We start from the raw sequence: 14,521 nt of genomic DNA, 5'->3' as shown, positions 1-14,521 counted from the left end.
TTTTAAAATGGACAATCCCAATCCCCATAATGCTGTCAGTCTGTCACCTAAATCACATCAAATTAGTTGCATTTTTTAAGTTGTTCTCTTCTTTTAAAAAATTAAAAATATATTTTAAAAGATTAAAATAACGAAACCAACACACTATGACGTTTTTTAATTTGAATATGGAAGGAAATGAGGTGTTGGACTGGCATATGAGAATGAGAGGTGCTTCACCTGGTTGTGAGATCAGAGGAATCAAAATTCAGATTCTATAAATTGTGTTCCTGAAAACGGACGGTCTGAATTGCGTTTTGTTTAACAAATTTAGCCTGAACAAACAAAACGAAGAATTCGAATTGCGTATTTCAGATTTCAAATTCTATCAGTTATAAATCGGACCATGTGATTTATGAAGCAAAATTTTATTTATGAAAAACTTGCATGGTCCGAATTGTTTTATCTTTACCTCAAAAAAATCTGTCCCACATTTTTATCTTATATAACATAACTTTACATCTAAAAATAACACACCCAAATCTTCTATATCCATAAAATTGAACCACACTATAAAGTATGAACACAAAGAACTTGAAGCTTGGAATAATACATGAAAGACGAGTCGTCATAACTCATAAAAATATAAAACATTATCTTATTTAATTATGGTTGGAACTTGGAAAAAGGAAGAGAATGAAAGAAAGAAAGAAAGAACATAAGAAGAGAGGAAGGTCGTGAATACAGCTGTAACCAATAAAGAGTGTAACAACAAATCAAGTTTGGGATCGCTATCAGATACATGTGCTTCGTTTTCTTAACTTTTAATATTTTTTCTCAGAGATTTTTTTTCAAAAATATATTTAATATTATCCCTAATATTTTTTTATTTGTATCAAAATTATCCTCAAATATTAACTCTATGTAAAATATTAGAGGTAAAACTAAAGATTTTTAAGGATAATTTTGACCATAATTATCAAATCAGACCTGAATCATCAATTGGTCGAACCTTCGATCACCTATTCATCTATTCAGGTTGGATTATCATTCGAACTGATTAAGAAATTAACCCAATTAAACATAGTCAAACTCAATAAAATTTTATTGAACTGGTTTAAATGGATCCGGTCAAATCCAGTTAAATTAAGAAAAATATTTTTTATATGTATAATTTTTTATTAAATGTATTATGTAAATAAAATTAATTATATTTACAAATTTAAAAAAATATTAACCACAATATATTTTCTATTTTTATTATTGTTATTTTTATTTTTTATAAATATTTAAAAAAATAATAAATATAAATTTATAAATACTTAAAAAGTATAATAAATAAAAATTATTAAAATTTAAAAATAATAATTAATTGAATACAAAATAAAAATAAAAAATATTTATTATAAAAATAAAAAATTAAAATAAAATAATTTTATTTAATTATTTAATTATAACTAAATTAACCAATTTAACCTATAATTTACCGTTTAAACTAGTGATTCAATAATTTGATAATTTAATCAATTTGATTTTGATAATTATAATTTTGACACAAATTAAAAATATTAAAAATAAATTAAATAAACAAAAAACATTATAAATAAAATTAAATAAAATTAAACATTTAAAATATTTTTTAAAAAAATCACAAATATTAAAAACAAAAAAATATAGTTGTCTTAGGAGATAATTCGAATCTGTCTCATGCATAATTTTTTCAAATTTTAATGGTATTATCTTCTCTTAGATTATTGGATGAACTACTTGTTATAACTCTTTTTTTTAGATATTCTCTAATCTCATTTATAGCAATAATTTTACATTTTTCATCAATTCCAATAATTACAAATTTTTTAATTTCTTTTAAAATTTTAAGTACACACATGTGCAACTATAATAAATAGTATTTCAAAATTTTGTTTTTTTTTTCTCCCTTATTACCAAAATATATATATTTTGAAAATAATATTTAAGGATAATAAAATATTTGTCTTTATTGTCTTAGTCTTATCTTTAACGTTTTCAAATAATTTTAATTTAAATATATTAGAAAAATCAAATAAGAATTTAATTTGGCGTCTCAAATTTTATTCGTAGTTCAAGTTGGTAAATTAATTTTTGATTTAGTTATTCTATTAATTTTTATAATTTTATTATTTTTTAATTAAATTTTTAAATTAATATTTTTTAATTAAATTTCTCTTAACAACAAATATTATAAATACTGTTAAAAAATAAATTTATTATTATAATCATTATTTATTCTTTACAAATCACTCATATTCAATAAAATTTTAACTCTCATAATCTTTCTTTAATTTTTCTCCTCCTCTATTTTCTTTTAATCCCTGATGAAGACTCATATATTCCACATAACATCTAAATCCTCAATAAATATTACGTTTTGGATCCTTAAAAATGGATGCTAAATTTTTTTGTGTCATTTCACATTTTGACACTGTCTTTTAGGTTACGTTTATTTTAAAAAATAGAATAAGATAAAACACTGAAAATAAAACATAAAAGATAGAAACACAAAATTTTATATTTTGTTTGATTATAAATTAAAACAAATTATAAAAATTTAATTTATTTTTATTTTTTTCTATTTAAAAAATTTAAAATGAAAAATATAATTATAAAAAATCAACAAAAATAATAAAAGAATAAAAAATAAATTGTGTCCTTTGTTAATATCTCCGTGTCTTTTCTATTAAAATGAATACAAAATATATTAATACAGTGTCTCTAAACACAATATCTCTATTCATGTTTCCTTTATCAAATATAATTTTACATCTCTATCTATCTCTAAACAAACGCAACCCTAATTTCCCACCAAAAATACACATAACAACTTAGATTTCGTCATTTAACACCAACTTGTAATTAACAAATTTCCATAAATTTGCCAATAAATAATAGCTCAAATGACATACTCAATTAAGAAGTTGTGGGTTCGAATTTTCTATTTTTGATTAAAAAAAAAACTCCACAAATTTAACACTTGGTCTATATCACATACTGTCATTCATTAATGATGTCACAAGTAGAAAATTATATCACTTTTCTCTATTCGTTATATAAATTCAAAAGTTATACTTGACCAAAAAAAAAAGTTATATACCCCTTCTTCACAAATAATTTTTTTGTGGCTTGAGTATATATATACAGATACGCACAGAGAAAAAAAAAATTATAGTTAGGTTAATAATAAAATTCATTAGATATGGTATTGATGGTGCTGATAATAGAATCAATAATAAATAAATAAGTTCAAATGCACAACAATGACAACCGAATCAATAATAATTAAAAAGGAAAAAAAATATAATCAAACAAAAAAAACTATCTTCACAGAACTCAAAATTTTGAGTATCTTCACATAACTCAAAATTTTGAGTAGAAGAAATTGTGGTAATGCATGTAACAGCAGTGAAAACCAAACCTACTTGTAATGACATATTTTGTGAAGAAGAAGAGAAAGAAGCACAATTGTAATAAAAAAAATTTAGCATAAACTCCTTCAACGGTAGTGATAACAATGACAAAGTGACACCATTAAATAATGTTTTAGTGGTAGAATTGAGTTCGGCTGACGATGGTATGCACAACGAATGGACAAAAGAGAAAATAAAAAAAAAGGATTTTCACTTAAATATGAGAAAGACGAGTGAAAAGGTTAATTTTATTTTTCTGAAAATAGAAAGAGAAATAGTTAGAATTTAAAAAAAGAGAAAGTATAGGGAGTCAATGGTTTAAGCGTACAATGTGTACAATGGAAGTTTAGGCAGTATTAGAAATATGATTATTAGTGTTACATTATCTTGTCAGGTTACGCTTTTGGAACATGATATTAGAATTTTAGATCCGATAGGTCAAGAGTTCAATCCTTGCTGAATCCCAAAATCAGCTTAAGCTTTTGGAATGAGTGGTTTTATGACATGAGATGTTTATTATCCCTGGTATCCGAATTGGTTATTCTGGATAGTATGGGTGATGTTCATTTTATTCATGGACTAAAGATTTAGCCCATTATACACATTGTACACTTAAACTATTAGCTCCCTAGCACTACTCTTCAAAAAAAGGTAAGATATCTTTAATTTAAAAATATAATATTTTGTTAAATCAAATATTTTTATCACGGTATGAACTTAATTAAAAAATAATTTAGAAATTTAATTAAAAAAATATAAAAATTTAATTAAAAATTTGATAAAATTATAAAAAATTAAAAATTAGTGAAATAATTAAACCTTAATTTTTCAAATAAATCTATTTAGTCCTCTAAATTTGATTTTATAATTCATTTTGATTCCTAAACTTTTAATAACCCAATGTTATTCTATTTTCCAAATTCCGAAGCAATGCATTAGTACGTTAACAATAACGTTTTGTAGGGTTACTAAAACAACATCCATCTTGTCTTCATCGTAAATTTTCAGATGTGCCAACACAATTATTTGGTTTTACCCGTACTTATTTGTTTACATTTCTCGAACTAAATTTCTAAAGTTATCTATGAGACTCACATTATATATAAATTTAATTTCAATTATATTATTATTATTTTTTAAATTAATTGTTACATTTGTTACACACCATAGCGGTACATACAAAACACTCCAATACCGCCCTTAAACACAAAAGTGAAAGTATTTTTGGGAGTGTATTTGATTTAGCATGTAAAGCATTAAACGTACATTTACTTTTTTAAAAAACTTCACTTTTTTTTTTATTTGACTATTTTTTTCTCCCACTAAATACAAGTGTAATTTTATAATCTAACTCATGTTTATTTAAAACTAAAAATTTTAATTTTTGTGTTCACTTTTTTCATTAGACCATTAATTAAAAAAATTAATTTTTATCTATCAAATCTATCATTTATTATTCATATGATAAATTTTGTTGTCTTTTTTTATAATGATTTTTCTCTAATCTCTCTCATCGTCTCATATGCATATTATTATTTTTTATAAAATTTTATTTCTTTTGTTTATATAAATTTTTTTACTGTTTTTGTTTTTTTTGTATGGAGCTTTTTATTTTATTTTAAATTAAAATTTTATTAATTTCATTAAAAAAACTAAATTAAATAAAAAAATTAACATAAAAATAATATTAAAATAATAAAAAATAAAAAATTATAGCTAAAAAATATAAAAAATTACCGAAAATACTAAAAAAATATTAACATTTATTGAAATATCTAAAATAAAATAATAAAATAATATAAAATAATTATTTAAATTTATATTATTTTCAATAATTTTTTATCAAATTTATTTTAAGTAATATAATTCAAATAATATTTAATTTATTATAATTAATTTTAATATAAAAATTATCAATCATAAAGTATAAATGCACTAATTTACTTTTAGTTAAAATCAATTTTATACAAATTTGTATTTATAAATTTCAATCTAAACATACGTACGTTAATGTGTTATCTTTTAGTTGTTGTGTGGATGCAGGTGGATTTGAGAAGAATTTGGAGAAATTCACAGGAAGAGAAAAATATTAGATTTTTTTTTTTTACCAAAGATAAGAAACTTAAATTTGCAATCTTTTAATTGAGTATGAAAAAATTATGTCATTTGAGTGACTAAATTAGATTTTATTATTTAAAAGGCTAAATTAAAATTATTTATTTTTTTAAATTATACTCCTTTTATTATTCAATCGTATTGTTTACGTAATTTTGCTTTTTCGTTTCTTTTTTCTCAAAGGCAAGAACATTATCACACCACCATTATTAATCTTATCGAACTCATCATTCCACCAGCCTAGTTAATCATCATCCCCGACACTAAAGTAGTTGGAGATGAGTAAAGTCTATTCGTGAACGAGATCGAACTCAATTTATTAACAGTTTAGTAAAGTGACACGTGACACTGATTTGTCATGTAGCGTGTCACGTGTTATTGATCTGTCACGTGACACGTTATCATTCAATTGACGAAAGGACTAATTTGACTAATAATTTATTTTTTATGGACTAATTTGATTAAAAAAATCATTTGGAGATGAAAATAAAGATCACGTAATCTTTCAGGAACGAATTTAAACATTAACACTATATTTTTTTGAGGTTCAGTCTTTTTAAACAGTAAAAATAAAGTCTGCAATATAAAAATAGTTAAAATTTATTATTGTGAATAACAAATTCTATTAAACCTTTTTGATATAAATAATACTCTTACCTCCTATTTTGAGGGATTAGTTGTGATTTATAATTGATTTTTTTAAATTATAAATGATAATATAATACATTAAAGTTTGAGTGCTTATTTTCTTAGAATATTTAACCAAGAGTTATGAAAATTCATAAATTTGAATGGTTAGTCTTTTTAAGTATTGAATTGTATATGTATTGTAAATTTAAAACAAATAAATTTTTTTAGATAATTCAACACACTAATTTTTAATACAAACAGTAATATCTCAAAATATAAAAGAACAAAAAAATATATAAAAAACAAGAGCGTGCATAATACATCTAAAATTGTTCATTCCTACACTAAAATAGTGTCACTCTACACCCTAAAATCTATCCTATACTACTGAATATTTGAACTGATAATTCATAATATGTTCATGATATTGGCTCGAATTTGATTGCACCACTGATCCACCAAAGGTTCAACTGCAAAAAATAAATTTACATATTAGCAAAACTATTAACAAAAATAAACTCAATTATATTACCCCTCTGTTTAAAGAACATCACTTTTACCTCGATCAGAGCTTTTATTTTCTTTTTCTTTGAAGCATTTGCAATTTGTTTTTCCGTTTTTTGAACCTAGTCTATTTTTGGGACATCATCTTGTTCTCATCCGTGGAGGGCTTTGAAGCTCGTTAATAGCTTCCAAGTTAGCATCTTCGTGAGATAACGAATATTTTTCGTTACTTTTGACTTTGTGTTCTTGCATCTTAACCATGGCATTATCGTAAGCGCGGTGCAAAATGGCAGCCAGCTCCTTAGATTCTGGTGCAAATTCACATGTATTTTGTGACTGAAACACCAAATCGTCAAATCTCTTACTTCTTGGCTCCAAAAGAAGCTCGTCGTGGCTGCTATTGATGTGTGTGTGCCTCCTCTTTACGTTCTTGCTCCATCGTTCCAATATATATCTCGGTGAAACTTTGTTTACTCGCTCAAAACTTAACACGCTCAAAGAGTGACGGCACAATATCCCTCTTGACTCGAATAATAAGCACTGGCATTTCACTTCTGCTGCTACACTATCATATGTAACCGTAAACTTGTTGAATGTTGAGTTTGAAATTTGTTCTACAACTTCATATACCGTATAACCTAGAGCGGAGTGTGTTAGTCTTGTTATGCAATTCACCTTCCCTCTGAATTATGTTTGGACTTCCCTGAACTTCTTGTAAGTATACACATATTGAAACTAAGCTTCTATTGACGATTTTATTGCACACGGTATGACGGTATGAAAATCTGCAGCATCTAATTCTCTCTATCTCTGCTCCCCACTTCTTAGGCAGTTATGGCACTGTTTGACGAATTGGATAAGTGAGATGTTCCGCATAATAAACTTGTTAAAAAAAGTAAGCATACTCTCACTCTTTTGTGTGCTCTCATCCCGACCCAAAACTGGTGATTGAGATAAACTGGAATCCATGAATGACGATCTTCGAAAAGCTCTGCAAAAACCACCTAAATCAGAACTAAGATACATTGAAAAACATGCAATGTACACCTCTGTTGCAAATTTAAAAAACAACTTTACCTGAAAGCCACTTGTTTTCCCTAAGACTGTACTTCATCAGAAAATCATTCCAATTCCTATCAAATGATTTTTTTGTAAGAGAGTTTCAAACAACATGACTCATCTCATGTTCGATTTCTTCGTTTTTCTTGTAGCCATTTAATTTGATTGGAGTCTTCTTCATGATGTGCCAAATACACCACCGATGAATCATTATGGGCATACAAGCCTCGATAGCCCTTTGCATCGATGTGCATTGATTGATAAGAATGTCTTTCGGAGCATTTTCTCCCATGCAATGAAGCCAACATTCAAATAACCATTTGAATGATTGAGTATCCTCGTTTTTCATCAAAGCGCATCCCACAAGTGTTGACTGACTATGGTGATTCACCCCGACAAAAGAACCAAAAACCAGATTATACCTGAATACGACGAAGCAGAAACAAAATCATTAAATCCACTAATTTAATACCTCTATACACTGAAAATCGGACCAAATACGCATAAACCAGAACAACATATTATCTGTTTGTATTGTAGGTGGTATCGAATGAAATAACATCTCCAAAATACTCACAGGTAGCCCTATTCCTTGCGTTATCTTAATCGACTGATCAACTTCGAGTTCAAGCTCGAAAAAGAAATTCTGATTATTCTCTTTCATTCTTAATAAGTATTTTCCAAATTCTTTTGCATCCTCTAGTTTCAAAACATTCCGCACTTCTCTTGTGATGTAATTTCTCACATCTTTTTCGACAAAATTTAACTCACGGTGACCCCGACTGCTGCGACAAATTATTAGTATGGTTTGCTTGGTCTAATTCTTGCTTCTTCGTTATTCTCTATTATACGTCGCACGGACATGCTTAGTTCCTTGTGCTGTTTAAGCATCTCTGTTTGATTTGGACAATAGGGATGTGAATGATGCAACACAACATTCGAAATGATCCAAATACCAATGTCCTTCAATATGTGTATATAAATTATTGCAGGACAATTTAAACCAGATGAGGGGTTTGTCTTCTCAACCAGAGATATTTTGGATTTTCATTTTCTCTCTCTACTACATGTAATCAATTAGTTCTTAATTTCATTTCTCTTCTTATTTGTGCTCTGAACTCTTATAGAAAAACCTGCATCTTTCGAATAATCTTTGTAGAATTTCGCAGCATCTTCAACCGTGTTAAAAGTCATTGCAATATTTGGAACAAACTCCTCGTCAACATCGCACAGAAACTACAAAATATACTCAAAATAGTCCACAATACACCATATTAAAGTTAGGATAAACTATAGAATGCAACTACAACTATAGAATCATCTTCAAAAATAACAAAAAAAGATTCAGAATTCATCATCAAACAGAAACTAAAACAATTCAACTATAGAATCATAAACTATAAACAAACTATATTGTCTAGATTCAAACCACACCTCATAACTTGATTCAATTCAAAACAATAATACAATTCATCCTCGTTCAATTGAAAAAATTAGAACTTGTAGATACACCGAAAAGTTTCTCCAATACACCAAAATATTTATGATTTACACCGAAAAATCTGATATAAAATGCAACAAATTCATCAGAACTACTACATTACATTCAATTCAAACAATCAATAATGAATAGTAATTTTCACAAGCAAGGTTCACAATATTATGCACCTACATAATCATAAACTATTAACAAAAATATTAATTGGAATTGAACCACACCTCAGGCACTTTATTGTATTCAAAACAATAATTCACTTTGCTCTGGTTCAGTTGATAATCTGAAATTGAATAATTCATTATTTTCAAAACGATTTCAAAGCTTGATTTTAAAAATGAAGGCAAAGAACAAAGGAAATCGAGAAACATGAAGAAAGAAAACACAGAGAGAACGCACGAAAACGGCGAAAGAAAATGTAGAGAGAACATACGAAAATGAAGGAACAAAAACACAGAGAAGGCAAAAAACGCTGATAAAATTTGAAAAAGAAAACAAAATCTTTTCAAAACAGGAAGTTATATATTTGTGCTTAAATTGAAAAATTAGTTATGTTAAGAAGCACGTGAGCTAAATTAGGTTAAAATGACTTGTATGGACAAATTATTTGTATGTAGAGAATATTTAAAAATTTATTTAATTGACAAAGAATACAACACTCTTTAACATTTAAGAATGAATCAGTTTTTGAAATTAAAATAATTTTCAAAAGGTTAAAATGTAATTTTAATGAAAAATTAAATTAAATTTATAATTAATAAAATGATACTCGAAAGTTTGCATCACTCACAAAACAAATCTCAAAATATGCTAACGACAGATAAATCTCTAAAGAATTAAAAAAGATAACAAAAAATTAGATATTAAATATATATTCTAAAAATAATTTTAGAGATAAAATTTTGATACAAATTTTTGCAACCATAACTAAAAAAATAATATCTTTTCATTATTAAAATTTGATAAATTTTTGTCAAATAATTTTTTTTAATTTTTATTATAAATGATCATATTTTTTTTTAAATATAAAAACAAAAATCTAGAGAATAAAATTTGTATCGAATTTTTTAAATATTTATTTAAATACTATCACAAATATTTATATCTAATAAATAAATCATTTACTAAATATAAATTATTTTTATGGTATTTCCAAATTCATTCATAACCTATTATCGATAACATGAGAAATTATTCCGTCACCGGCTGAATTTTTCGATGCCGAACTAGGAAGGTGTGGCAGGCAAAAACTGGTTGTTTCCGCTTTCTCCATCCTTATTTCCACCGCAGAGAATGAATCTTTTAATCCCCAATATCCCACAGCAGATCTCATTCTCCAAATCAGTGTCACTGTCACTCTCAGTATCGGTGACACCCACTCCCCAGCCCCCCGTGCGCCCTCGGTTTCCCGCCATAATCCGAATGGGCGGAGGACCGAGGACGTACCCGGGCGGGGTCTCCAAGTGGCAGTGGAAGCGCATGCAGGCCAAGAAGGCCAAGCAGCTCCTCAAAGCCCGCCTCTCCCGCGAGCGTCACATTTATGAGATGCGCAAGCGGGCCGAGCTCCGGGCCGCCGTCTCCGACCTCGAGAGACCCTGGGAGCCCGTCCAGCAGGCCCCTACCTTGTTCTCTGTTCGGGCCGATGAGCAAGTCAAGGTCCTCGCCGACAGGTTAGAAGTTAGTTATGCAAATTGTGCATCGCTTGTTATGATTGTGACATAATTCAAGTTAGTTATGCAAACTGATTTTAGAAAAAAAGCACAGTAGTTGAACAATTTCATCATTTGGGATCCCTATTGATCACAGTTTCCTGAAGGCAGGTGAATAACATTTCACTAAAGTGAAAATCTTTCGGTTGCTAAATTAATAAAATTTCGTTTCCCAGGGATTAAGTTATTTAATTGGTTAGTCCTAGTTATAAAAATTGTTCTTCGCACCTGTGATAGACCTAGTTAGGCTGTTAGAGTTAACTGCATCAGTTGAGGTTAATTTATAAAAAATGTTATCAGTACCTTTGATAGTGTTAAGTTAGTCAGCTAGAGTTAGTGGCGATAGTTTGAAGTTAAATATGCAAGTTGTACTAATCACTTGTTATAGGATCTGCTTCATTTATTGATGTCGGAATGTACAGAATGCACTGTTCATTCGACAGTCTTATCATTTGTTTGAGTACAGGTTTCAAAGACCTGGTGGGTTTGACCTCTGGAGCGAGAAGGACGGGCCTCAGTTGTTTGAAACACCTGATGAGTTGCCATCTGCAAGGTTCTTCCCCAAAGGGGTTGTTCATAGTATCAGGCCTTATAGGAGGATTGATGCTGATGAGTTGCTGGGGAAGGGTAGCGGGGTTAGTGATCATAGAGATGGAGAGGATTCTTCTTCTGCTGCAAGGTTTTCATCTGAGGGTCTGGATGATGAGTCTGATGATCAGGAGTGTTCTTCAGCTTTGTTGAGCTCTTCAGAGAATAATGGGGTGAGTGTTGATGGTGGATTGAAGAATAATGGGAGGAATAGGAATGCGAGGAAGGGAGTGAATTCTGGCGGCCGAATGAGGAAGAATAGGAATGGAAACAGGCTTATGTCAGAGGGTGGTCGTGATGGGTTTGATAATGAAGTGTGTTCTTCTTCTTCTCCTTTGAGTTGTGGAAGAAGTGGTGGGAATTATGATGGTAGAATGAGAAGGAATACGAATGGAAGGAGGCCTTTTTCAGAGGATGATGAGGATGGATCTGATGATGGAGAGTATTCCTTTTCTCCTTTCAATTCTGAGAGGAATGGAGTTGACGGCAGAATGAGGAAGAATGGCAATGGAAGGAGGTTTCCATCAAGGGATGTTAGTGGGTCTGATGATGGAGAGTATCCCTCTTCTCCTTTTAGTTCTGAGAGGAATGGAGGGAATGTTGATGGGAGAGTGAGGAAGAATGGGAATGGAAGGAGGTTGGCATCCAGGGATATTAATGGGTCTAATGGGTCGTACTCTGGCCAAGTTGGTTCTGGTATGAGGCGGGGTCGGGGTAATCCTAGTGCCAACAGAAGAGGTAGTGCCAACAGAAGAGGTGGAACATACAGTAGCAGAAATTCAAGCTATGATTCGCCAAGAGTCAGAGATTCTAATTCTGAAGTTTATGATATGGATTTGCAACAGGATGGAAGTTACGGGTTCCACAGGAAGAGTGAGCAATCTAAATCTAGAAATTGTTAATGGTTTGAACACTCAGTCAATCAAGGCATTGTAGAGGATGAATCGAGTGCTGCTATCGGCAAAATGTTTCTTGAGGAAGGTGACAGATGCGGAAAATGTATTGCCATTTTGGTAGGCCTTTCTAGTCAGCTTAATTCCTCAGAATTTATTGATTCCATGAAAACAACAATGTCTTGTCTGAATATGCGGCAAGTTGAATTTGCACAAGGACCTGTCAAATACTATATTATTTTGTATATATTACATTTGAGTCTTGAAAGAAACATTACTCGTTATAGCTATTTATCATTTATGTCTTTAGTTGAAATCCATAGAAGTTTTAATTTTCATGATTGCCATGTAGTTCTTCCTGGGTGATCTGTTCTTTAATTCTGTGGTAACTGACCTAAAGTATTAGTACGAATGAGGTCATAGATTTGTTGAAACAATCTCAATATGATGAATTGCTGATCAATTCCTAAATTGTATTATTCGCTTAATTCCTCTTTCTTTCTTTTCTGCTGAAACATTCTAATTTCAACACAAAAAAACCTGGTATTTTTATTGTACCAATTAATACTTTCTCATGTTATTAGTTATTGACTGTGTATGAATCTGAATAAAATTCTGGATAAACACTTGGAACTTAGCAGATATTAGCACATGCCTTCTCTTTGCTATATGTCAGACTTATTCATGCTTTTATGTTAGACTTCATTACGATTTTGTTATTGCCAATAGTGTTATTTAAGCATAAGACCATAGTTCTGTTCAAGCTTTGCGGTGGTTTAGAGATTGATTGTTGCTCCTCTTCTTACTTTGGTCTCTATTCTGTTCACTCCCTCAGCTTCCTTTAAATTATTGGCTATATTTGGTTATTCGTAAGTAGCAATATTATCAACACTTCTGACCGTGTTCTCAATGGAATTAGTGTCTTTGATTTGCAAATTGTTGAGCATGGACATGCTTTCATTATTGTATTATCCTGGGTAAAGAGACTTCCTTCAATTCTTTCAGTTTTCCTTTCCTTATTTCCAATACATTTTGGCTAATGCCGATGGCAAATTGAGTCAGGAAACATATTAGGCTATAATCAATATCATTTTAAATCTCGAAGCTGAACATGATGACAATCGACTTTACAACAGAATGTGCCAAAGATGTATGAAAAAAGATGGTTTAGTTGATGCTGGTGCTTAGTTTTTCAACAGAATATACTATGTGGAATAGTTCCATGATTGCCAGGTAGTTTCTGAGTTTCTGTGAATATGAAAGTATTTGATCACTTCCAGAATCACTGATATTCAAGCTAATAGTTTGCCTACAATGGCTTACAAGGAGTGTTTCCTCTAATTTGATTATGTTGGCCCTTTATTTTTATGCCTTATTTATTTGTTGAAGTTGATCATCTTGTCCTTTGTGGCATTTGAGCACAATGATCTTTGTGATGCCATTCTACCTCAATGGTCTTTGGATAATAAACTCCTGTCATGGTAAAAATTCTGTACATCTTTATCTAGATAAATTGATGTAAGAATGTACTAGATCATTAAAATGAGGAACCCATATAACGCATATGACAAAAAAAAAAGAATAAAGTATATTTTTTGTCTCTAAAGTTTGGCAAAAATTTTAAAAATACTCCTAAGTTTTATTTTGTTTCAATTTTGTTCTAAAAGTTTTCGATTTGTATCAAATATACCCCTGACGGCTAGTTTTTCAAAAAATTTAAGACCAATTCAACAACAATTTCATAATAATAACCCTCAACATAAGCAAATCAAACATAATTTTCATATATTATTGTTAGATTGATCTTAAATTTTTTTAAAATTTAGCTGTCAAGGGTATATTTGATGCAAATTGAAAACTTTTGGAACAAAATTGAAATAAAATAAAACATAGGGGTATTTTTAAAACTTTTACAAACTTTAGAAAAAAAATACTTTACCTAAAAAAAAGTAATTGTAAAAAATAACAGTCATAACACAAATTAAGATAATGTAGATTGACATCTAGATATAAGTTTTCATGTTAACTTATGCGAACAGAATAACCCGTGAAAAGTGTTTCATTTTAGTTGCTAAGATACACCAAATTCATGTCAAATTGCGTTAA

At 29.2% G+C, this 14,521-nt stretch overlaps 1 protein-coding gene across 1 annotated transcript; it reads left to right on the top strand.

The window, feature by feature from the left end:
• Positions 1-10,407: 10,407 nt before the first annotated feature.
• LOC130960465 (probable DEAD-box ATP-dependent RNA helicase 48) lies at positions 10,408-12,891 on the top strand. Its single transcript, XM_057885859.1, has 2 exons — positions 10,408-10,895; positions 11,401-12,891. The coding sequence occupies exons 1-2, from the start codon at positions 10,519-10,521 to the stop codon at positions 12,422-12,424; spliced, it is 1,401 nt and encodes a 466-aa protein (XP_057741842.1). The 5' UTR covers positions 10,408-10,518; the 3' UTR covers positions 12,425-12,891.
• The last annotated feature ends 1,630 nt before the right edge of the window (positions 12,892-14,521 follow it).

The sequence above is a fragment of the Arachis stenosperma genome, chromosome 2 (assembly GCF_014773155.1).
Source record: "Arachis stenosperma cultivar V10309 chromosome 2, arast.V10309.gnm1.PFL2, whole genome shotgun sequence".
Classification (NCBI taxonomy): Eukaryota; Viridiplantae; Streptophyta; class Magnoliopsida; order Fabales; family Fabaceae; genus Arachis; species Arachis stenosperma.
Note: the sequence above shows the minus strand (reverse complement) of the source record. Positions and strands in the feature narration are given on the sequence as shown.

Coding starts and splice junctions, on each gene's coding strand:
- LOC130960465 (XM_057885859.1), top strand. CDS start 10,519: ATGAATCTTTTAATCCCCAATATCCCACAGCAGATCTCATTCTCCAAA. Junction 10,896..11,400: donor GTCAAGGTCCTCGCCGACAG/GTTAGAAGTTAG, acceptor GTTTGAGTACAG/GTTTCAAAGACCTGGTGGGT.